This window comes from Miniopterus schreibersii, assembly GCF_964146895.1.
Source record: "Miniopterus schreibersii genome assembly, chromosome: 2".
Taxonomy (NCBI): Eukaryota; Metazoa; Chordata; class Mammalia; order Chiroptera; family Miniopteridae; genus Miniopterus; species Miniopterus schreibersii.
In genome coordinates, this window is record NC_138102.1 from 35,823,827 (window position 1) to 35,849,081 (window position 25,255).

General features: G+C 41.4%; 1 protein-coding gene across 15 annotated transcripts in view; it reads left to right on the plus strand.

Annotated features, from left to right (window-relative positions):
- DOCK9 (dedicator of cytokinesis 9) overlaps positions 1–25,255 on the plus strand; it is a 255,310-nt gene that overhangs the window by 98,102 nt on the left and 131,953 nt on the right. For 9 of the 15 annotated variants that reach the window (XM_081127275.1, XM_081127279.1, XM_081127277.1 and 6 more), the window contains exon 2: positions 23,706–23,822. In XM_081127275.1, coding sequence (XP_080983401.1) covers positions 23,706–23,822 — 117 coding nt within the window. Of the gene's footprint in view, positions 1–4,321; positions 4,607–23,705; positions 23,823–25,255 lie in introns of those variants that run through there. The other 6 variants (XM_081127283.1, XM_081127273.1, XM_081127274.1 and 3 more) reach the window with 4 other exon arrangements.

A 25,255-nucleotide genomic window follows, 5' to 3' on the forward strand; every position in this document is an offset into this window, starting at 1 on the left:
GGTGTAATATTTTATAGCTGGGAGAAAGAAATGTTTTCATTATTGGTAAATGGTCCGTTGGGTTTCAGTTTATGAGCAGTTGAATGCTTCTGCCTTAATTTGGGCCATTAACAAATGAAAATGTTTGCATATTTTGACAACTGCTAAGTTTCACTTCAGGGCTAACAATAACCAGTGACATAAAACTGACATGAGCATTAAGTTCAGCAAATATGTTTTGAGTGCTTGCAGTACCCAAGACCCTGGAGACTCAAAGGTGGTGAAAATATAGCCCCTGACTTTATGAATTTACAGTCTCACCAAAGTATGACATGTACAAACTTAAACTTAATAAAAGGTAGACTGTGGGAAGCTCCAAAATAGAGGTAAATAAAAGTTTAACAGAAGAGGAGCTAATAAATTCTGGCTAGGAGGATCAAGGCAGTTTCATAGAGAAGGTGCTATTTAAGCTGGGTCTTGAGGCATGTATAGGAGTCCTTTGGGTGAGAGGGTCCTTCAACTTCTTGCTTTTCAGAGTGTGATGGAACTTCATTGTACAATGGGAAGGGGAAGATAGGGGCTTTAGAGTCTAAAGTTTGCCTTCCTTATAGTAAGAAATTGCCCTTAGAAAATCCTCTAAATTTCTTGTAATGTTTTTATGGTTTTGTGTACCTAATCTGTATAATAATTTGTATGCATATTAAAACCTGAGAACTGAAACCTGTGCACAGAAGCTTTCATTCCATCCTACTTCTGAAGTTTACTCCATCTGTTTTAACAGTAAAGCTCTATATCCTTAATACATGTTCATAGATGTGTTTGTTATTGTAAGAGTTAAACAAGTTAATGTGTGAAAGAACTTGAGGTTGCTAGGTAATAGGAGCTCAGTAGATGTCTGTGGATTTGAATCCAGAGGTCTAGCATGTACCTTGTTCTTTGAAACGGTGTAAGAGAAACCTTGGCCACATGTTTCCTGTCCTTCTATGATGGAATTTCCTTTTGTGGCTGCTCTGACCAGATGTCATTCTCTTGTCCTCAGACATTGATCTCATAAAGCCCCTAGAGAAACCACATCCTACTCTGAGGTTAGGTCCTAGAGTTAATTGCTGTACCATGTGACTCTCCTTGACAGTCAGATTTCTTCAGTGTTGGTCTCTCCTAAATGAGCAGAATATAACAAGGACACCTTACATTGCCCGAGAAGTTATGTATCAGGAAGGCTCACAACAGCATCTCCATTCCTCTAGGTTGTGAGAATTTCTTCTTCTATAGTTGGACCCACTTGAAGGTGATAGACTGGAAGTCTGTCTTGCTCTCCAAATTGCTTTACTTTATCCAGGATTTAAGCATAATGCTCTGAGATGGTAGTGAGAAAGCTGTGTGAATTTGGCTGTTGCATTTCCTATAAATACATTGAAAAACTTGACTAGTACATTAATCAGTCCCCTTTTATGCAAATCTCTGTGAGAAACCTTTTAAAAAATGTACTTGCCTTATAGCTTTGTATGTTTTCTTCTTTTGATGATATGAATTATGGATAGAGCTAATTCAAAGTTTTTTCCTTGATTACAAAAGAAATATAAATTCAATGCAAAAGTTTTGAAAAATATAGAACAACTTCAGGAAGATACCTGGCTAATGGCATGAGCACAGGGGTTTCAAGATGACAGTTTGAAGGTATTTGTCATAGTTGAGCTGCAAAGAGGGAAGAACAGTTGATTTTCAATTGCTGAAGCACTTTGTAAAGTGTTTTAGCAACACAGTTGGTGGAATTGTTACTTTAGATCACACAGCTAAAGTTCTGAATTCAAGACTAAGGTAAATTTATTTAGAATCCAATAACAACAGCAACAATAACAGTAGTTAACATTAAATGAACACTTACTATGTACCAGGCACTGTGCTATGCCATTTTTACTTTTTTACCTCTTCACTAACTTATCTCTATAGGATTAAATTCAGATGCTGCCTTTATCTTTAATTGCTCATCACTAGCTTTTACATATTTGTGCTCTTTAGCAATTGGCATAATTGGAATAGACAACTGGTTCAGCATAGTATCATGGGTTAAACGTATATACACTGGATCCATATTGCCACTGCTTGCTGTGTGACGTTCTGCACACATATAACATCTCTGTGCATCTGTCTTCTTATCTGTAAAATGGGAACAATCATTTTACCTATTTCATAGGGTTGTTATGAAGATTAAATAAATGATTAAGCAGGGCTTGGGACACAGTGAGCACTCTAGTTTCATAAAATATATAACCCTTCACGTTCCTTCTCATTACCTAGAGAATGTCAGGGTATTTTGACCCAACAAATAGGATAACATTTCTCTCAAAGTCCAGAACTTCTGGTGGCTTAATGGTGATGGGGATGTGAGACAGAATTGGGCTATTTAGAACTTCTGAAGCCGTTTCAAAAAGGATTTTGAGTTGTTGGTTATGCTGTATTTTTACTAAAGCTCAGTTTGTCTGTTTAGTGCTTGTGACTCAATCCTTTCTTGCCTCCTCTGATTTATAGGACATTTCTAAGTTTTGATTCAACTGTTATTTTGATTATTTATTTATGTCACTGAGTCTCTTTGGGATTTTTCCTATCCTCTTTTAAGTTTACAAACTTAGAGTTTTAAAATTCATAGATCATATTATTTTGAAATACAGATTTGGTGAGTTTTTATTAACCCCAAAAGATTATCCAAGGGTGAGAGATTGGGTAGTTTAAATTATTATAGAAACTACTTATATTTTTTTATTATGGACTTTGTCAAACCCTTGTAACTCATTACACAATTAATATCCACCCTCAGAAGGATTGCTGGTGTCTGAGGTCCTGGTGGGAGGGAGAACAGGTGGCTATAGGGTGCGATCTTAGCTCCCCCATTGGCCCCCTGAGCCCTCCCAGCCGCAGTTACTTCACCTGGAAAGTAGGAGACTTGTACCTATATCTTATATAAGTTTACATATTTTCCTGGGCAGCTTATCTTATGGCACCTATTGTTGCTAAATGACACCACTTCCATTGTTTCTTTCCTACTACTACTTCTGTTATCTACTGTAACCAGATCCTCCCTGATTTCAAGCAAATAAGCAGAGTAACTAACTGGGAGAAGTAATGCAGGAGCCTAGGAAGTGCAGATTAATATTTAATCCCATCTTAATGCCCATATTCCATGAATTTTTAAATAAATCCCTTACCACTTATGTTTTAGTTTTCTCTAAGAGATCATTTTAAAATGATTTAAAAATTACTTCAGTCTTGCCCTGACTGGTGTGACTGAGTGGTTAGAGCGTCGGCCAGCACACCAAAGGCTTGCAGGTTTGATTCCCGGTCAAGGGCACGCACCTGGGTTGCACGTTCAATCCCTGGCCCCGGTGGGGGCGCATGTGGGAGGCAACCAATCTATATGTCTCTCTTACATCCATGTTTCTCTCTCTCTCTCTCTCCTTTCCTCCCTCCCTTCCCCCCTCTCTTCCCCCCTCCCCCCCTCCCTTCCACTGTCTAAAAAAATCAATGGAAAAAATATCCTCAGGTGAGGATTAAAAAAAAAATTACTATTCTTGTTAGGAAATACTAAAAATAGCAGGCTTTGGGGAAAACACATTTTGGGTTCATTCCCCACTTGAACCATGGGATGGTGATTCAGCCACTTTCTTGTGCTTTGTGCAACTCTAATTATGCTAGTTTGTCACTTTGCTGTCTATTCATCTTGCCTTCCCTAGGAGCTCTGATACTACCTGAAGGGAGAGGCACCCTGCCTGTTGTTGGACTTAAAGTTAACATTCTGTTTAATAAGAACATTTTCCACGATACGTGGTTTCCCATGAAAATGTTTGATGACCTTGTTTTATTGGCACAAAATAACACATAAACTAAGTTTTGCGTGCAGGAAGAAACTCTTTCTGTACACCTGCAGCCGTGAGGTGCAGGCTGCGGAACCCCTTGCTGGTTGCTCTTCCCAGCGTTGACCATCAGCCGAGCATTTGGTGTTCTGCCATAACATGAAGGAAAGCATCCAAAAACTAAGAATTTTGGAACACCCAGACGACCTAGCTGTCTCTTCAGCTCCACGAGCTTCAGATTTGCAGTAATTATGAAGGAGTCTGGCTGTGACTGGTTTTCTTTTAAACGCTGCACTATTTTGATTCGTGTCCATTTGGCCCACCCCGTGTGGAGCAGACACAATGAGGCCGGTCTTTATCAGAGAGGCAGTACACTGTGTATTGTACAGTTCAGAGTTTGTTTTCCTTTGGACTGCCAGAGGGAACCTCCCATTTTCCTAGCAGTAGGAACACCCCTGGAGGCTGGCCCTCGCCGGCCTGCCCTCCCACCCCGCAGGCTCTGCAGACCCAGCCAGCGGGGCTGACCACTTGTGCCTGGGAAGCCAGCTAGCTCACTTTCCTTCCTCGGGCCACCGGTATGCTTGTGCCTTGCACAGCCAGGGACTCACAGCTGTCCAAGTTGCAGACTTTCTGACTTGCATTTTCAGCCGAGAATGCAGGCTGATAAATACAGGTTAAGTAGTAGAAGTGTCAAAAAGGAGCTGGTGATCGAGTCCCCCCTGCAACGCAAGGATGCAACTCAGGGAGAAGTGGAAGCAGAGAGCCCAGGGCCAGTACTGGTAAGGGGCTCATCCCCTGCGATTCTGTTGCCATCCCCAACAGTGCCTATATTGTCTGCGTGCTTGGTGCCTTCTTGCCCTCTGCTGGATTTTAAAACTTGCTTTGCCGTCTCCTGTGAACTCTCCTCTCTCTCTTTTCCTGTAGATTGTCTTCGGTTCCACTTTGATTTTCTTTGTAAGGAAAGATATGTTGACATTTTGTGGGTGAATGTGGCTTCCAGGAGGCTTCTTTGTATAGAACAAACATGTATTGTTTAAAATTATGTCCCATTTAGCTGTACTGTTGCCAAAGGTACACCCAGGGAGGCACATTTTAATTGCCTTCTATAGGGCTGAAAAAGATATCCTTTGTAAAATGAAAACATTTTTACATTATGCATTTATGTTATTGTGAAAATAAGGAAGATGACATTGGGCAGTTTGAAGGAACATAACTGTTGAAGTTACATGTGGTCTCACTCGTTTTAACAGGTTTGACTTGAACAAAGTAAGAAATAACCTATATTTCGAATCAATTTCTAGAAAAGTTTCTGTTGTTAACGTTAGCTAAACTCATAGCAGTTTGATAAATTCAAGTGCTTCGGTAGACTTTGTAAGAGAGGAATGTGAAAAATGGTTGTGTTGTTAGCATCAATGAGTAGGTTGTGCTTCTCTCTCGGAATGTCTTTAGTACAATAAAGGCACATATTTTTTTAAAGCAAACTGTAAAAAACCACCAACATGCACTGCATAGGAGACAATTGAGCCTTTCAAATGAGGTGTTAAATGGATTGGTAAACTAGTACTTGGTGATTTTATATAGTGATTTTTTAAACAGAAGTCCAGTTGTCATTATCATAAAGTGTTTGGCTAATTAACTTAATTTTCAACTAATGTCTTTAAGAATCTGAACTTAAACTTTCCTATAGTGGATTTGATTTGAATTCAACTGCTTTCCTCTGACACGTGAAACCGCCTTATGCTGTATTGCCTTCAAAATTATATTGCTAACTGTGAACAGAGAAAGTAAAGTTCAGTGGGCCTTTCACTGAAGGTTTTTCCTCTACGAGGTTTAGGCTCCCACCCTGGTATATTGTTTAGAGGTGTTATTCATTATCTTGGAATCCTTTCTGTTAGCACAATGGTTCATTTATTTATTGAGTAGCTTGACCCGCTTACATGCTATATAGACTTAATTGGTTAAAGCTCCCAGCTGATGTAGCTTATGATTTCTTGGAAGAAGTTGTGTGGTTTGGGTTCCCTTGTGAATCTTCTTAAAAATCTTTTGTCAGTGATTCTTCAGATATATAGAAATATTTGTCCAGATGATTAAATATACTATAGAAAGATGCTTTGTGATTTATTTTTAATTCCACAAGTGACTGTTAAAAAAGATTATATTTCTACTGCATACAAAAAATCAGCCTCTCACATCCCAGCTGTTTGTTTAGGGCAGATCTCACTCCAGGCATTTCTACGGGGAGTTTGTTTGCTACCGTAATGGATAAGGCTATGCTGGCTGCAGCTGCCGCTGGTGGGAATGCTCTTCAGGGCTCAGAAGCTTCTGGCAGCACTGAGAGCTCTGGCTCTGCACCTGCAGAGGGAGGTGTGAGTGAGAGGTGAAGGCAACAGTGATACAACAACAAGAAACTTTTCCTTATCTGATAGTGTCTCTCTTCTTCCATGGGGGTGAGGGGTGGGAGGGGTAAGCAAGATCAAAAGAGCTATTATCAGATAAGAGAAGCAAAGATATTTAAGTGGGGCTTCTGCCCAGGACAGATCTCCTTACCTGTGATTATCGCTGCCCACAGCAAATGAGAATTCGACAAACTGCTTGGGATACAACTTTTTACCCCAGATGGTTTTTAAAAAGTATGCTCTCACAGCCATGAGATCTATTTCTTGTAGCGCTATTCGTTATTATGTCAGTAGCCCACACACACAGAGAGAATCCCCAAGTCTATAACGTTTAAATGTAAATAACTTTATTCAAAAGATAGCATTTTGACATCAAGTTCTGCTGGTTTTAGTTATGTACACAATCAGTCCTTGGGAAATATTACATAGTTTAGAAAGAATAAAAGTAATTAATGCATAGAATAAAAATATAAATAGTGTAGAAAGATGGAAAAATAAAGTGCCCAGTTTTAATTATTTGTGTCCAGACTTTGTCCTGTGCATATAAAAATATAACTCTCTGTGTGTGTTTGGAAAATGTGCTAGTACTATAGATTCCTACCTTAATTTTCTCCCAGAACATATCAAGAACATGTTTCTTTGTCACTATATGTAGATTTATGCCATTCTTTTTAATGGCTGTATATTATTCCACTTTATAGCTGTACCGTAATTCGATGGTTATTCAACTTGTTTTCCGTTCTCTGCAATTATTACAATGTACAGTCATTGAAAAAATAACTTTGTGGGCTATGAATGACTAACAGTGAATGTACTAGTAAATGTATCTTTAAGCACTTACACAAGTCAGAAGTACTTGTTCTAAAACTTCTATCAGAAGTCTCCTCTGGGCATTCATTGGCAATGATGCTTCTTTCCCCTCTGTTAGGACAAAGGTTAAGGTTGCCTTTAGCAGTGGCTGCTTGTTCTGTGCAAGGTAAAAGCAGTATTTATATGAGAAGTATGTGTTTGGACATTGTACAGTTTCAGAGGCTGCAGTGTTCAACTTACGGGCACCTACGTAGGTCTTGTCCTCTCATTGTGACAGTAAGCGGGGAAGGAAGTTCATGGTGAAACTCCCCTGTTCCTACCCAGGCTTACTGCCAACCCCATTGAAAAATGCCTTTGTGTGCTGTGAATGACTAACAGGGGAGCAATCAGGATATTCTTAATGTCTATAAGTTAGTTACCCTGCTTACATTTGAATACCTATTTTTGCCTCCCAAACTCTAAAGTAATTCCTGGTAAAAATTTATTCTAATTGTCACTGCCCAACAATTTGGAAGAAAAGGGTGTGGCCTCAAAGAGCCAGAAATGGCTGGAGATGTGTCGTTTGTGTTGTCCTTTCATTGAGTTACTTTCAAGGCACAGGTAAGGACTGCAGCACAGGTCTTATGTGAGGAATTTTGAAGGTTCAAAGATGGGAAGATAGAAAAGAGCTGAATTTTCATGTGTTAGATATACTCATTAGGTGGTTTTTGTAAAGTTTCTTTTTTAGAGACACCTTTTCTAGTTATGTTATTTTTCTGGGATCTTCAGGTGTTAAAACCTGAATCTGAGTTCTTACTTTGATGTCTGAATGAACAGATGATTAGCTAACTGACTATGTGAGAAGGTAGCATGTGTGCCAATATAGAAAGGAGGGGGAGACTGGGCTCCTGGTCGGACAAGTCAGTGAGTTACATTACCTGGGAAAACCTTTTCTCTCCCAGAGTTCTCTTTACTTTAGAAATAATAGCAGAATAAGTGAATTAAGACACAAACCCTGGAGTATAAGCGTATGGACAGTGATCATGATATCTTGTAAGACTTTAGATGTCTGTGGTTGAGTTAATTAAATTATACTTATAAAGCCCTTCTGCCCTACAGGTTTTCCTTCATCCCTACAGATGTCTTTAGAAATAATGATATTAACTACCTTGGTGATACTTAATAAGTAGTTTCTTTGTTTTTAAAATATTGAGTGGTGAAGGAAAGAAGTTCCTGCAAGGTTTATGTGGTGGACATGTTCCCAGGTGAAAAAAAAATTGGGAAAGTTTACTTATTCAGAGCCATAAGCCTTCACTATGCTTTTTGGCTTTCTCCTTCATTTGTTCATTCTTTCGCTCATTAGACCCATATTATTTATTTATTTATAAATTTGTTTTTTATTGATTTCAGAGAGAGGGAGAGAGAGAGACAGAGATAGAAACATCAATGATGAGAGACAGTCATTGATTGGCTGCCTTCTGCATGCCCCCAACTGGGGATCTATCCTATAACCCAGGCATGTGCCTTGACCTGGAATCGAACCTCGATCTCCTGGGTCATAGGTTGATGCTCAACCACTGAACCACACTGGCCGGGCATTAGACCCATATTTACAAGCACTGAGATTTGCCAGACTTACTGTATAAGTGCACTGGGGAGACAGGTGAGCGAGATCAACATACTCCCTCTCTCCAAGCAGCAACGTATAGGTAAGGAGGGGCTTTTCACACGGTGCTTACTAGGCATGGGTGAGTGTTAATCTGGCCCATCCTTTCCCACTAAGACAGTGTTTAAATCATCATTGGCTCCAGCAGGACATGATTTTGATTTTTGGGAGTACCTAAAGCAGGCCTAGCCCTGCTTTACAGAAGGCACAGGGGCCCCTGACTCTTCTATGAATAGTTTGCATGAATGAGGCCCCCAAAGTTGCACACATACTTTGTGGAGTGGTCAGTGGAAGGACTCTTTAGAGGGTGCATGCTTAGATAGTGTCAGGGTGAATTTAATAACCTGGCCAGCATGGAAAACTATTCCAGAGAAGGGGCTTCCACAGCTTGTGTCACTACCTCATTGCAACACTGAGCCGCTCCTACCTTCCAGGCTTCTTGCTTGTGTAGAACACGAAAATCCACCTAGCTCTGGGGTGTTTTTTTGCTCATGTCTGTCATCAATGTGGAGGTAACAGTAATGCCAATTGGTTTTTTTGTTTGTTTGTTTGGTGTAATAATACAATAGGAAAAATATATATAGTGCCTTGCTCTGTGCCGGACACTGTTTTAAGCCTGTTAAATATGTAAAATGGGAAGCATGTAGTAAATAATCTCTAAGATCTCTTCTGGGGCTAATGTTTCAGGGTTTTTAGTGTTGATCCCAGAATAACCTGTGATGGAGTCAGATCAAGACCCTAGAAATTTTAGTTTTAGGTTCTAAGCTTATTTTATCCAAAATCTTTTGGGTTTTGAATTGTAACAACTCCAAAACGGGATATTGGTTTTTCACCCAATGTAAATGAGTAACACCGGTGGAATGCGTTGACCAACCTGGAAATAAGTAAAAGTGGCAGCAGAATTTGGAGTCAGCAGGGAATACGACACATGAGAGGCTTGAGCCTACAGATGACATATGACCATGAGTATAATTTTAGAACTAAGAAGGCTTGGAAATTATAGTTTATCTTCAACATTCCAGAAGTTTGAAATATCCCTGTAATGTGATATAGCTAGTCCTAGATTTCTCTTAGTGTGACATTTTGAGGCTTTAGAAGTTTCTAGTGCTTGATTTCCAGACAAGCATATGTGCCACTTACCAGCAGGTCTCTGAGGGCTTTGCCAGGTTTTTGGGAAGGAGCCAGTCTGTAGTTCTGTTTTGGGATCTCCTTGCTATTGAGAGTTGTCTTTACAGGGGGAGAAGCAGAAGTGAGTGGTGCAAAGGGAACCTGGGTCCTGTGTCTTTTTTTAATCCTCACCGGAGGATTTCTGTGCTTTTCAGAGAGAGTGGAAGGGGGAGGGAGAGAGAAAGAGAAACATCGCTGTGAGACACATCAGTTGGTTGCCTCCTGTACTCATCCCGGCTGGGGCCAGGGATTGAGCCTGCAATCGAGGAACGTGCTCTTGGCCGGAATCGAACCTGGGACCCTTCAGTCACTGTCTGGCACTCTAACATGACCCTCAGAGGCTGGCCCTGAACTTATTTGCTGGTCTCACTGAGCCAAATCAGCAAGGGCTGTGTCTTTTAAACACCACTTGACATTTCTAAGCCAAGATTGCCTTTCTATCAGATGGAGATAGTAGTAGTGTCTGCCCTCTGGACACCTCATCTCTGAAGGTTATCTGGACCGCTCAGGTCACCTTACCACATTGTCTTTCCTTCCTCTGAGCCATACTCCAATGTGCTACCTGACTGTTGTTTTTTTTCAAAACACAGAGTTATTAACTTCCTGCTTAAATGCTTTCTCTGTGAAGAGAAATCAAAGCATAGCTTACACGACCCTCAGAGGCTGGCCCTGCACTTATTTGCTGGCCTCATTTGCTGCAGCTTCCAACATTCATCCTGGCCTGGGCCCTATCTTTTTCTGCTGGGGATGTGTCCACACCTGGGCACCGCTCTTTCTTCGTCCAGCCTGTGCTTCACTGCCTGGTTCCTTTTACCCTTCAGGTCCCAGCTCACACGCCAGCTCCTCCAAGAAGCCTTTTCAGACCCTGCCCCCACATTTCCCCCTAGACGGTGTGCTCCTGTGGCCCATCATGGCGTCGCTATTCTAGTGTGTTAATTATCCATCTCTGGCGTATTATAGCTAAGGCTTATACTCCAGCCTCCCTCACTAATAGGGGGAGCGTATGCCGAGCAGGAACTATGGTTTGGTTTTGTTTATGTTTTTGTTTTCAATTATAGTTGACATTAAATATTGTTCTATGTTAGTTTCAGGTGTACAGCATAGCGATTAAGCATTTAACTAACTTAAGAAGTGATCCCCCCAATAAGTCCAGTAACCACCTGGCACCACCCATAGTTATTACAGTATGATTGACAATATTCCCTATGCTGTACTTCATGTCCTTTTCTTTGTATTCCATCTCTGACATAATGCCAAAGCTACCTGCCCTCCCCCCGTTTTTTATGCGTCTTTGCATGGTCCTGGTCACCCTTTGCAGAATATACTGGTAAAAAATGGTTTGCAGAAAGGGCTTCCAGGAAAGGCTGGATCTGAGGATAATTCTCCTTTATTCTTCCGTCTTCTACCTTTAAGGTTTAGCCACCAGTGTTCAAATGTGTTGAATTGCCAAGATAAGCAAAAAAAGACATGCCTAGAGGAACCTGCTTGACTGAATATGATGTGGGTATTGTGCTGCCAAACTCTCCTGTGCTTCTATTATTTTTTTATCTAAATTAAAATATTAGCTGACATTTTATGTGAGTACTTGGGTACAGAAGTGTAAACTTCCGTGAACAAAGTCAAAAGCCTTCTCTCTTTCCCACTTAGCCAGCACCCCTCTGTCATCAGTACCACCTCTTCCTTGTCAGCCACACCTGAAACCGTAACATCACCTTTGATGGTTGTAGCACACTTGGAAAAATCACTGTGTGGCCTTACTACCAGCATCCCAGTAAATGAATTATATATATGTGGAAGAGTGTAAGGTTGGGTTTTCCTTGCAAAGATTATGTCCTGGAACTATTTATTGGCAAAGTAAATTAAGTATGACCTACTGGCATTCATATGTATTCCAGCATTCAAACCTGGTTCTTCAGGAAGACTAAGTATTTTGGGATATGATTTATAATATTCTTGAGACAGAAAATGAGTATCCTTCAGGAAAGGATTCTGCCTCTTCTCTCTTCTCTGGTGAGATCATGGAGTCTGGGCAGTTCAATGCCGCTTATGTTTCCAGATATCAGAGCTGGCCAGAGAACAGAGTCTGACTTCTGTCCTCCTGGAGGTGTGGCAGCTGAGGCATCACAGTATGAGTGGTGTTATTTAGTTCTCAGACAAAGGGAAATGGAGGGGTTGGGGAAGCATTTCCTGTCCTAGAGCTCTGAAATTCCATTACACTTATTGGCAGTCAGTTATGGGAAGGGTCCTGGGCTTGGAACCAGGAGGTCCAAGGGTCACCATCTGTGTGACCTTCATTAGTTCATATAACCCCTCTGAACTTCAGTTTCCTAATCTGTGAAATGGTGGTGATACAACTATAGAGTTTGGGTAAGTTTAATGAGATAATGTGTGTGTGTGTGTGATCCAGCAAAATCAGGTGTATGTTGTAGGGGCTAAAATTCTCTTCTGTCTGAACGACACAACTATGTATGATCCCCATGACCACCATTTGTTGAGTTCCTGCCCTGTTACAGGCACTATGTATTGAAACCCTTTAATAACTCTGTGATGATGATACAAGAAATTACATTACCCACTTTTAGATGCAGATATGGAGATTTAATAACTTGCCCTAAGACCACATAGCCAATAATCAGTGGAGTCAGGATTTTTTGAAAATATTTTTAATATGAAATTCACAAACATACACAAAAGTAGACAGATTAGTAGAGTGGTTCTCATCTTGGTGATGCCCCATCCCCAGAATTTCTGATTCAGTAGGTCTGGGGTGAATTTGCATTTCTAACAAGTTCCAGGTGATGCTGATGTTGCTGGTTTGGGGCCACACTCTAAGAAACTAGGGGCTGGTATTATGAACCCCCATCTGTCACCACCTCCAACAATAATAAACATTTTTGGGACCAGGATTTTAATCCTCCCTACATCTGTCCTTAACTGGTCTCTGAACTGCCTCCCTGGCCGTGAGGTATGTCGAAACTCTTTTGTGAATCATGTATGTTATGAATACTTCATCCCCCACCCCCAATATCCTCAAATAAATAGCTTAAAGTAAGTTGTTTTGAAATCTGACTAAACTTGGCTTTTAGAGCCTTTTAGCTTAATTACTTGACTCCTCATTTCAGAGTTCTAAAAATAATTTTTATGGACATAGAAAGAGTTAAGAATTTCAGGCCATAATGCTACAAAGTATATGGGGGGTATTATTGGCTGGAGAAGAATCTGTAGTACAGATTTAAGATAGAATTATTTAGGCAACTACCATGGTGTGATTTCTTTTTTGCATTCACATATGAAAAAAATGGCAGACAGAATTAGAAGCTGGGATGGTTGTGTGTGTGAGAAACACAAGCTGAGCCCGGCCCTCAGGCTCTGCGTCTGTTTTCTCTCTCTCTCTCTGTTCTCCTTACACCCTTCTTTGCCTCTTAGCCTATGCCTGTGTCAGGATAGATGACACTTCAGGCTCTGTCTTTGCAAGGGCAACTGCCCCATTCCACTCAGCTTTCTGCTGTGTACGCCATGGGCAGGAGAAAGTCCCCTAAGTCCCTGTCATGCCTTCTTTCTTCATTAGCATTCTCTGCAGCATCCCCATTGAGCACAGCTGACTAAATGCAAGCATTTGGGGGGGGGGGTAATCGTTATTATCTTTATTATTACCTCAATTTTCATTATTATGTTTCTCTTACACCATTTTCTAGATGATATTGATTTGACATTTTTTTAATACAGTCTTTACTTCTGCTCATTTTAGTAATAGGATAATAATTTTTGGAAACCACAGTTATTTATAAAACTGACAAATACAAAACCCCAGACTCTTTTTGGTCTATCAAATTGATTGATTTTGAGTGTTCAAGTTTTGGTAATGCTGCCAAGCCTAATTAAATAAAATCTTCATTCAGTGACAAGTTCTCTAATTTGAATGCTTTTTAAGTGCTGTATAAAATGGGAATTCAACATCTTATCCATGTTTATAAGATAAAAATCTGACTTAACAAGTATGTCATTGTTGGTGTTAATCTGTTCTGAAGATAACCCCATATTTCAATGTGAGAAATATATTTAGATGCCTGAGAGTTAGGTGGTCATTATACATTCTTCTAAACATTCTCCAATTCACTCACTATTGTGGTTTAATGCTCAGGTTTGAGCTTGCTTCTCAGTCCAAGCTTAGATAAGGTTCTCTCCGTCCTCCGGCTTTTTTATATCATGTGATTGTGCACATTGTCAATGAAAGTGCAAAAATTAAAATGCAGAAGCCAAGAGGAAGAGCAGGGACCACGGTCAGGAGACCTGCGATCCAGGCCCAGCCTTGCAGCAACTCCTCCTGGGCCCCGAGACAGTCAGTTAACTCCCATGCTCCCTGGTTTCCCTGTCTGTAAGATGAGAGGGCCAGACCAAGATAATCTCAGGTTCTAATGTTTGCACAACTGTAGTTCTAATGTTACTGAATCTCCAGCTCCTTTGAAACAAGCATGCTTCTGAAGAGCTGCCAAGACCATTGTTGCTACGCACACTGATCAGCAGTCTGAAGAACATGTACCACTGAAAAGGAATGTGATCATATTTTGATTACCAGGGTCTCCTCGATTTTAATGTCCTTGTCTGTTGCAAGGTGATGGGAGATCAGTTTTCATGGCTGGAGGAGGGTACGGGATCTAGTTTTGTCTTTAGTCCCATTCTTCCTTCACCAGTTTGCTGGCTTCCTTAGGGCCCTTCTCAGTGTAGCCCACCTGCTACTCTGGCCTTATCTTTCAGCACAGGCCGTAGGCCAGGGGTGCCTTTGAGACATGTGGCATCCCAAGTGAGCTGATCATTGGTGCTCCCTCAAATGGGTGCTGTTCAGGTGCTATTTTAGATGAGGGACTGAGGGCTGCTTAGGGCAGAGGTGAAGCAAGGACCCTTGTACAGAGCCATTCCTTTCCGACTCCAGAGAAACTCAGGCCCTACGGTTAACCACCCATTGTTTGTCAAGCATGTCCATCTGGAGTCCTGCTGCTCCCCTAGGGCAGTTGATTCGTCTGTTCTTCGCACTCACATAGACTATCCTTTCAGATAGGGGTTCTCATAAATGTAGTTTTCTCCGTCACGTTGGATTTCCAGTGATACTGTAGCACCCCTGGAGACTGAGCCCCAAGCTTGGCCTACTGCCACCCCACGCCCTTTATGCAGCTCTACCCCAGCTGTTGTGAGCTGCTTGCTGCTTTGTGAACTCACTGTGCCCAGAGGAGGATTTTATCCTGAAGCTAGTGAGATGCCAGTTTCAGGATCTCTTCCCAGGCCCTGGGAAGGACTCCAGGAACTTCATATTCATAATTTTATATATTTTTAACACCCCCTCCGCTGATTATACAGATTTCAGGTCCCACAAAATCTGATTGCATCTGTGAGCATGCTCTCTGGCGTCTCCATTTTCTTCCTAAGGAATCCCAATCTGCCTTGAATCCTGGCTGCCTTGTTCATCTCTTAGACTCAACTCTAACAGCCTCCTTAGGAAGCACCCCCTGTTGTTGGGTTCCTTCTCTTATACAGCACATTTACTGAGTGCCTGCTCTATGCCAGATGCTTTTCCAGGTGCTGGAGAAAGAAATGAATAAAATGCAGAAATCTTTGTCTTCGTAGGGCTTGTGATCCAGTTGGGAGGAAGTCAGGTTAATTCTGATGGGTCAGATGTCACTCATGGGTTCTCATTGCTGTCAGTCATTCTATTTTAATTGTTCACACATCTGTCTCCGGTCTGGATTGTGAGCTCCCTGGGTTGGGGGCTGTGCCCTTTTTATCCTGGTGTCCCAAAGACCTGGCACAGTGCCATGGACAGGCTGGGTAAAATTCTGGAAAGAAGGAACACCTAACTGCTAATAACATTTGCATGCGAGGAAGGGAGGCAGCTGCTAATTCCTGTGCCCACCCTAATTGTAGGAAAGAAAATGAGGATTCTTCCTTCAAATTTAACAACTTCAGGAAGTTCTTGGTGGGAGTATATGTAGTAACAGTTATGTACAAGAGAGTAGTGCAGGAAGGCTCATGGAGCCACACTGATTATTACCTGGCTTCAGAAGCCCCTTCCTTCTTATTGCAAGCTCGTTGGCCCCCTCCCTGCCAATAGTACTGGTGTTCTGTTGGCAATGTTGAAAAGTGTACTGTTTTGAAAATGGACCAAGTTCCATGAAAGGTTTTTATCTCAGCTGATCAAGTAGCTTTCATAGCCATGCAGATAAATCAAGGAAGTCCTATATTCTACATGAGCAGAAATGATGAATTTCTCATCTCTTAAAATAGAATGCTCCAAGAGTTGCCATTTCCTTAGTCTGCTATTTCAAGAAGTGGCATTTGGGGTTTCAGCTTGTGTTAACATTTAATTATCTGAGACACAAAAGCAAGAAATGACTAGAAAGATCACAGGAAGCTATCATGTCAGAGAGATGAGCAATAGAATCAGTAAGCCTTTCTGTTTAGCTCTTCCCATGGTTTTATAGGCTTCATACGTGTTTGGCCAAAGTTGAACTCGTCTGTGGTCTGACGCTTTCCAGTTCTGCTGGATTCCTGAGGAATCTCATTTTCCTGGCACGGAGAAGATTCTCTGGTTTCTGATGGCCTGTGGATCTGGAATTTCAATTTGCATGGATGTTGAGCAGCCAGACCCACAGCAGCAGATGCTGTAGGAGGGAGGGAGTTCAGAGAGCCTCAAAGGGAGGCTAATGGGAGGGCATGTGGATCATGCTCTTTGGCACCTGTGAGATCTGCATGATCCCTGAGAGTTGCTGTGCTGCCTGCTGCTTTGACCAGTAGATGGGGGCTGGTGGGCCTCTGTATTGAGGGGCTAACCTGTGCTCATGTTGTCCATTGGGGTGGAGCTCCTTCTCCCCAGTGTTCTGATCACATGGCCCTGGCCTCAGGCCTGGCCTATGGGTCTCCTCCACGGAACGTTTTGATTCTCTGCTAGAAAACCGTCTGTGGATCCTGGGCCTCTCAGACTGCCCCCTGAGTCTGCCTCCATCTTCTGCCATATAACCCACGGGGTTTACTGCCCGCCTCTCTCTCCTCCTTTAGTGTCTTAGATCCTGCTGCTCTTGTGGAGCTTGCCTAATGGGAATGGGTCTAAAGTACTTCTCTGTACACCCTGACACCCCCCACCCCGATTCTTGTTCTTAATCCTTCCTGTGCAAACTTTATTAATACTCCTCAGTTCAGTTTATAATGTAAGCATCTATTTATGTTTACTTTGAGCTCAGTCCCTGAATTCCAGTGTCATCTCTATTATACAGTTAGTTTCCTCTGTCTTTGGCCTTTTGTTTTTTCTTTTGTTGTGAATGCCCCTGCCATTGTTGTCTGTTTTATTTCGTATGTCCCTGGAGGGTGCAGGAAAGTTTTTGTAAACAGATTGGTAAAATTGAATATATGTGGAACACTAAAAAAAAAAAAAAAAAATCTAAGATTACTGTCATGCAAGCAACACATTAATAATAATAATATAAAATAGCAACAGTTATTATGTGTTTACGGTTTGCCAAGCTCTGCCAAGCATTTTATCTGCATTAAGTCAGTGGAGCCCAATAATAGCCACACATAACTGCACAGCTCAGCTTTCTTAACCACTTTACTGCTTTCAGTTTGATCAATACGTGTGGGATCTATGGCCCTATCAGGGCAGATCCAGCTTTTGTGAGCACTGAAGCTTAGAATTTTGGGGGTCTTGTTTAAGAAAATGATTCAATGTTACCAATACAAAATAAATCATGGACGTGAATATTTAGAATTTGAAAAGAAATCATAACAAATTACAAATTTTAAAAATCTAATTCAAACCATTAAACATCAGAAATACAGGAAAACAGTACATTTGAATCAATAACTTCTTGACACAACTCAGTAATACTTTCTTCCCTAGAGTTTTTGGCTTCATACTATGATCATGAGTTTGTATAATTATTCTGTATCGCAAGGATAGATCACTTAATCTTTCCCATAGCATGATTAGTTGAAATTTGTATTTTAATAATCATAGTTTAGAAAAGTTTCCTCTAGCTTCACAACATTAGGTAACATCACATACATTTTTAGGACTAGAAAAACCTCCATTAGGTTTCTTTCATGTATGATTTTGGGGCATTCTCAGTTTGTGCAACAACTTATCTCAGATTCCGCCAAGCAGTTCTGGGTCCACACACCTTGGGATCTGTCTATATTGCAATATAGCCAACCCCTCATGCCATACCTGTGTGTCGTGAGTCATGACATTGGTGGACTGACACAGTGGGTGTGTTCCTACAGATCTTCCTAATAAGCCAATATGCTGAACTCTACACATTGTGGGGCCTGGAGAGGGGTCTGTGCAAGTGAGGGGCATTAAGTTTTGTTAACCTTACAGTCAATAGGTCTCTGTGTTCTAGGCTAGAGGCTGTGGGGACACAGAGATAATGAGACCTGTCCCTGTCCCAAGGCACTAATAATTGTGGAGGTATGCTATTCATGGGTCATTTCAATCCAAGAAGAATGAATTGCACCCTAGGACTGCTACTAACCAGGGAAGCAGCAGTCAGAGAAGAGAAAGGCTACCTTTTAATGGGTTAAGGGAGGTGGCACCCCAGTTATTTGGTCAAGTACTGCATGCCCTGGGGCTAAAGTAACCCTGCTTTAACTTTTAGGGTGTATTTGCCTATGAGATTTGTTTTATAGAGGAAGGATTCTGCTGCTACAATAAAATGTTTGTAGGCCACTGCCTGAAGGGCTGTAGGACTGTGACAGGTACAGAAGTATGAGGGCGTGACAGGAGCAGGCTCTGTCAGCATTGCTTATGTTATGGGCCCTGGGGCTAGAGATGTGTGATGGGAACCTGCAAATCAGCCTAGCCAAGGACTGCTGCATTGTCAAGGAGTTCAACGCTTTGCCATCTGAAGAATTCTCCCTCTTCTCTCAGCACTTGTGAAGTATCATTTCCTTGGTGAAGTGGGGAAACCTCACACCCCATGGACAGCAGTTGGCTCCACCTCCTCCCTTAGTTCTGCATTTAATTTCTGCCGGCACCTGTCACTGTATTGAATTAAGTGTTTATGAGACTGCCTGTCCCACTAGTCCAGGGTGTCTTCAACTCAGTTCGATGGCTGATCTCCAGGGAACGACAACCTTCCCCCCAAAACTGTATATAAATTTTTGGAAAGTAATGTGTATATACATTTTTTGGGGGAGTAGGCCCAGGTTTTCATAGGAGACTAACGCCAAGGAGGCTAAGAAGCACTGGGCTTGTTCCCCCTCTGAATTTACAAATTCCAGCACAGTTCCTGGAACATCATTATATACTGAGAGTTCTTTAGAATCCCCTGGAGAGCTTGCTTAAGCACAGATAGCTTGTCCCCACTCCTGGAGTTTCTGCCCTAGTTTACTTTGCATCAACTTCCAAGGTGATGCTATTGCTACTGTTCCTGCGACCCTACTTTGAGAACCACTGTTATATTCTTTTTTTTTTTTTTAACTATTACAGATGTCCCTTTTTCTCCCCAATGACCCATTCTACCCCTTCCTACCCTACCCCCAGTCCCTCTCCACACCATTGTCCATATCCTTGGGTTGTGCATACATGGGTATAAATTCTTTGATTAATCTCTCCCCCTCCACCCACCCGCCCTCCTCCATCCCTCTGAGATTCATCAGTCTGATCCATACCTCCATGTCACTAAATCTATTCATCAGTCTATTAAGTTCTCTAGATTCCACATATAAGTGAGATCATGTGATGTTTGTCTTTCTCTGCCTGGCTTATTTCACTTAGCATAATATTCTCCAGGTGCTTCCATACTTTCCCAAAGGGTACAAGGTCCTTCTTTATAGCTGCATAGTATTCCATGGTGTAAATGTCCCACAGCTTTTTTTTATCCACTCATCTACTGATGGGCACTTGGGCTGTTTCCAGATCTTAGCTATTGTAAATTGCACTGTTGTGAACATCGGGGGGCATATATTCTTTCTGATTAGTGTTTCAGGATTCTTAGGATATATTCCTAGAAGTGGGATCACTGAGTCAAAAGGCAGCTCCATTTTTAATTTTTTGAGGAAACTCTATACTGTTTTCCACAGTGGCTGCACCAGTCTGCATTCCCACTAGCGGTGTACTAGGGTCCCCCTTTCTCCACACCCTGGACAGCACATGTCGCCTGTTGATTTGTTGATGGAGCCATTCTGACAGGTGTGAAGTGATACCTCATTGTGTGAGAACCACTGTTGTATTCTGCTGTAAATGGAACGTACCACATTCCCTCCCTTTCTGATTTCACAATAACCTGAGAAATGAATGTTTGTAGATAAGGACTGGATAGAGATCTGAAGGACTTGTGTATGTAGGTCGAGTTTCTCACACACTATGAAAGCAACATAACCACCCACTATACCAGTTTTGAATTTTATAGACTCAGGAGATAGCTGAACCCCATCATGCTTAGGGAAACACAGTGTCCTTGAATATTTAAAATTCAAACTGGTGAATTCTCGTGGTTTCAAAACATAGTGTTTCTGATGGTCTAGGAGCAGCTCCATTCATGACCATTGGTCAATTTAGGTAAGTCTGGGCCCAGAATCTTTCTTTTGATGGAAAATCAAGAACTTAGCTCTTACAGCTCTGCCACCAGGGGAAGGATTGAACTTAAGCATGTTGAGATTATTTTAAAACCAAGGCCATGTGCCAGAATTACCCTAATTTAATGTTACCGTTAAGGTCATGCTCCTGTCACCAGGGCAGTCAGTTCCCTACCCTAGTGGGCTGTCCCCCAACTCATGTGACCACTTGGAAAAGCTTAGTGAAGCTGAAGAACAGTGAACAGCTCAAACCTTTGAATCATCAGTTTGAAGAAGAGTAGAAAATAGGCATTTATATTCTAACCCACAATTTAGTGGGTAGTGATGTGACTTCCCATAGACCCAGCTCAAGTCTCCCAGTCCCCTCTCTTCTGTCATTTGTTTATCTTCTTTTTCTCTTCACCTTCCCTCTGTTTTCTCCATCTCTGCATCTTCTGCCTCCCTTACTCTAGATGTCTGTCCCTTTTGTCTTTTCCTCCCCCATCTCCTTTTTCTCTCTTGCTTCACCAGTCTCTATTCTCAGCCTATCTCCTCTGATAACTTCTTTCTTCCCCCTCCTGAGGACCACATGTAGAAGGGAGGCATTGTGCCAGTTACGTGTATTTGAAGCAAGAGCTTTTTGCACTGTTTTTAATTTAAGTAGCAGGTGAGTCACTCAGGGTTGACCCCTTTTCCTTGGAGTCAGTGGTTCGTCCTGGAAAGTGCTCCCTGCTACTGCTGAAGACCTCTGCCCAGTCGGGTCTCCAAGGAGTCGTTTCATTAAGTGACCTAAGGGTTTGTACAAGTTTCAAATCTTCATAATCCTTGAGACTAAAGAAGACAGGCATGTCATTCTTCTATGAGATCTCCCTGTTGTTGAAATCAGTCCTGTGTGCTTTCCTGGTTAGCATGCGTCATTCATTTTTAACAGAAATGTTGGCTCATAAGCTCTCCACACAGTTACTATGTGGAGATCCCAGACCATTATGAGCAGTGGCGATCCCAGACTATTAAAAGGGCAGCCTGGAGAAGAAAGAGTTCTGTTGCACAGAAGACTGCCTTCTAACCCTGCTGGTTCCTTGGGGGTATACTTTAGGCAGTTAGCTCAGCTTATTATCTTCAGTTTCCAGCCTCAGTAAAACAGAGCGATGTTTTCATGCCTACCTTTGTTAAGGGGTGTTAGAAAATAAACAGAGGCATATTAAAAATTTTACGAGTTTATTTGAGCAAACATTTCAAATCAGGCAGCACCAAACTGGAAATGGTTAGGAGCATTCAGCTGACAGAAGCTGGGGAGAGACTTATATAGAGAGAGGCATGAACAAAGAAAAGAAATTATTTGATCGACTGTAGCCTAAAGCCTAGTTGGCTGTTTGTTGTTAGCCCCTTAATGTTTTGATTTTATAGCCATGAGGCATTTACAGGCTTAGATTTTGGTTTTCTTATGTAGGCTGCCCAGCATTAGAGCCACCCCAGTCAAATGGCCTTCTTGATTAATTAACTTAACAGTGGATGAGTGTGATTATCAGTGTGAAAATACCTTGAAAGTTGCGCACTGGCACATAAAAGCAAGGCAATTCTAATACCTACAACATTACATTCTGTCATTAAATACTTCCAAGATACCTTCAGGCAAAAACAGTAATTCATCTAATTAACAAAAACACTATTTTGGTGTGCTAAATAGGCTGTTGACCTCAAACAAACAGCCAGATATTTCTCCAGAAAAATGGATTTATTTGGGAAGAACAAAGAATTACAATCTGAGACATGTGGTCTAATGGCAAACCATGTGCAAGTCCAGAGAAACAAAGGAGGGAAATGTCCTTTTATGGACTTGGAAGGGCCTTTTGTAAAGGAAGACCAGGGCACCAGCAGATTCCATCTCTGGTGAGGCCTACTTCCTGGCTCATAGACGGCCGTCTTCTCTCTGTGTCCTCACATAGTAGGGACAAGAGAGCTCTCGGGGGTCTCTCATAAAAGGGCACCAATTCCACACATGAGAGTTCCACTCTCATGACTTAATCAGATCCCAAAGACTCTACCTCCTAATATCATCACATTGAGGATTAGGTTTCACCATATGAATTTAGAGAGGGAATAAACATTTAGTCTGTGGCAGAGGCTTTTTATGGGCCAGACTTGGCAGTGGCCACATTCCTTCCACGTATATGCCATTGGCCAGAAGACAGTCATATAGCCACACCCAACCATGGGGAGGCTAGGAAATGTAGTCCAGCTGTATTTGAAAGGAAAGGAAGCAGATTTGGGGAACATGTAACAGCCTCAGTCACAATACCCAATTTAGATGCTACATATCAGATGTCTTTAATATCTATCTTATATTAATTGTAATTTTAATATATATAGCATTCATTGAGATGATGAATATTAGTTGCTTTTTAATATTTTCAAAAAATAATCTTGCTCTGTGTGTGTATGTGTGTGTAGATCTATTTTAGCACTTGACATGCTGTGCTGTAGTTAGTTGAATATGTGTCTATATCCCTGACCTAACCATTAGTGCCTTGCAAGTGTTAAGTGACCAATAAACATCATGGCAATGACTGGCAAAGATAAAGAGATTTTTACTGAGAAGAATAACTTTGGAAATAGTTAGGAAAGGCATATTATCTCTTTTCTTTCCTCACTTGCTGGTTGCCTCTTTTCTCTCAGTGCCTGGTAGGGATGGCCATCTCTACCCATGAGGTTCACCCACATGCCCTGGTTTAGGTAGTACCTTTTTTTCTCCCCCTGCTTGCCTGGGTTTTCTGTGGTTAGCTATTACATATCTAAGTTGTAAATATTTCAGGATTGACAGGGATATTTTGAGATTCAAAGGTGAGTTCCATAGAGTCTTATATGAAATAGTGAGCCCTGTGGATGCTTTAAGCCCTGAGCCAAGAAAGAGTGGTCATGACTGGAGCCACTGTGGGCACCTTCACTGCCAGACCATAGCTGGAGCCCTAAGTAGGCAGCTCTGGCAGAGCCTAAGGCTTGGAAGGGGACTGACTGAACAAGGGGTGACTCAAGACATGACTGGAAGTTCCACCAGAGTCCATAGCCTCCTTTGTGCTTAAAGAACTAAGCAATCATGACTATATATAGACAGACTGCCATAAAGTGTCTTCTTTTCCTTTGAAAACAAGTTTTATCTCTTGTTTCTGACTCTTCCTGGTAGCAAAACTAACACATTCTAATTATAGAAAAGTTAGGAAAATACAAATACATGTAGAGTAGAATTAGTGAAGTTCTTTAATCCTAAGAAATTGCATTTACCTATAAGAATGTTTCAGATGCTTATCCTTCACCTTCCAGGCCAAGCCAAAGCTGATTGAGCCACTTGACTATGAAAATGTCATCGTCCAGAAGAAGACACAGATCCTGAACGACTGTTTAAGGGAGATGCTGCTGTTCCCTTATGATGACTTTCAGGTAGGTAACTTTTCAGTTTCTGTAAATAGAACCATGTGGTTGATCTTTGCAATTGTTTTCTATCTTGATTTATTGTTTGTTTAATTTAGGACTTTTAAAAGGTGAAAAGATGATGTTATTTAAGAGGGAAAAGTTATGTCATTGTATTCTTCAGGCATTCCTTCATTAGTTGATTTTAATGGCATTATTTTTGCATATATACATGCAGTTATGAATATATATGTTGTGTGTATATATGTATGTATGCAAACATATGCATATATAACACACACACACATATATAACATAACTTTTTTGTCAAGTGTGTGTGTGCTTTATCTTGAATACAAGTGCTATTCTCTGGGATGATTTAATGGACACAGTGCCTCCTATGTCATGTGAGGTTTGTTTGAAGAGGTATTCAGGGTTTTTTTTCTTAGTGTCTTCTAGTTGAGATTTGCTAGGGAGAAGTGGAAGATTTTGTCATGCATCCTTTTAGGAGACTGCCATGAGAGAGTCTTTGAACTGTGTGTGAGCTCACAGAGAAAGGTTTGGAGGTGACCAGGTGTGTCCTGATGCCTACCTCTCTGGCGCAGTGGCAGGCACTGTCCTTTGGAGCTCAGTAGCTGCCAGCAGAGGACTCTGAACTGCACTCTGGATTGTTGCTGGAAGCCTTTCAGATTATGGCCTGTGGCTGAGTGACTCACAGGAACTTTGAGGCTAGTGAGGAGCCAGAACATTCTTTCTCTAGGAACCCCATACAGTGGTGTTAGATACCTGGTAACCTAGAGTTACCTCAGTCTGTTTGGAGGTCTGGTTACTTCCCTTGCTCTCCTGGAAGGAACCTAATCTCCTCCACCTCGATGCTTCTCTTCCTGATGCTGTTACTGTCCAACCCTTGTCTTCTGTAAATTGAGCTGCCTGTTTTTCAAAAACTTTATTGGTTCTTTGTTGTTTAATTTAAAAAGTACTATATACTTTTAAACAAACAAATAAAGAGACACTATTGAAATATTTGACATTAAAAGCCTCCCCCACCACTTTCTTTCTAATCCCACTCCCAGAACATAGCCTACTATCTACAGTTCTGTACATACGGAATTGTCTTTAGAAACTTCCACGTTAATTAAAATTTTTGAATTATATTCCTTAACGTTTTCTTTCCCCACCAAATTTAAGAGACTTCAGTTTACAACAAGACTGAGAATTTTCACAAATGTTCACTTTTTCTTGTTAGAGGTACATATGGAGAAAATTACTGCTCTTGAGATCTTTCCTGAAAAGTAAGGATTGCCATGGAAATGAAATTGACCATTAATTATGTAGTGCAATGCTGCTGCCAAAATGTGTTCCACTGACGAATGGTTTCAAATCATGCCTAAAAAGATGATGCTTTGAAAACTTTATTGCATGAATAGACTATCCAGCTAAAGGACAAATAAATGGAAACCTCA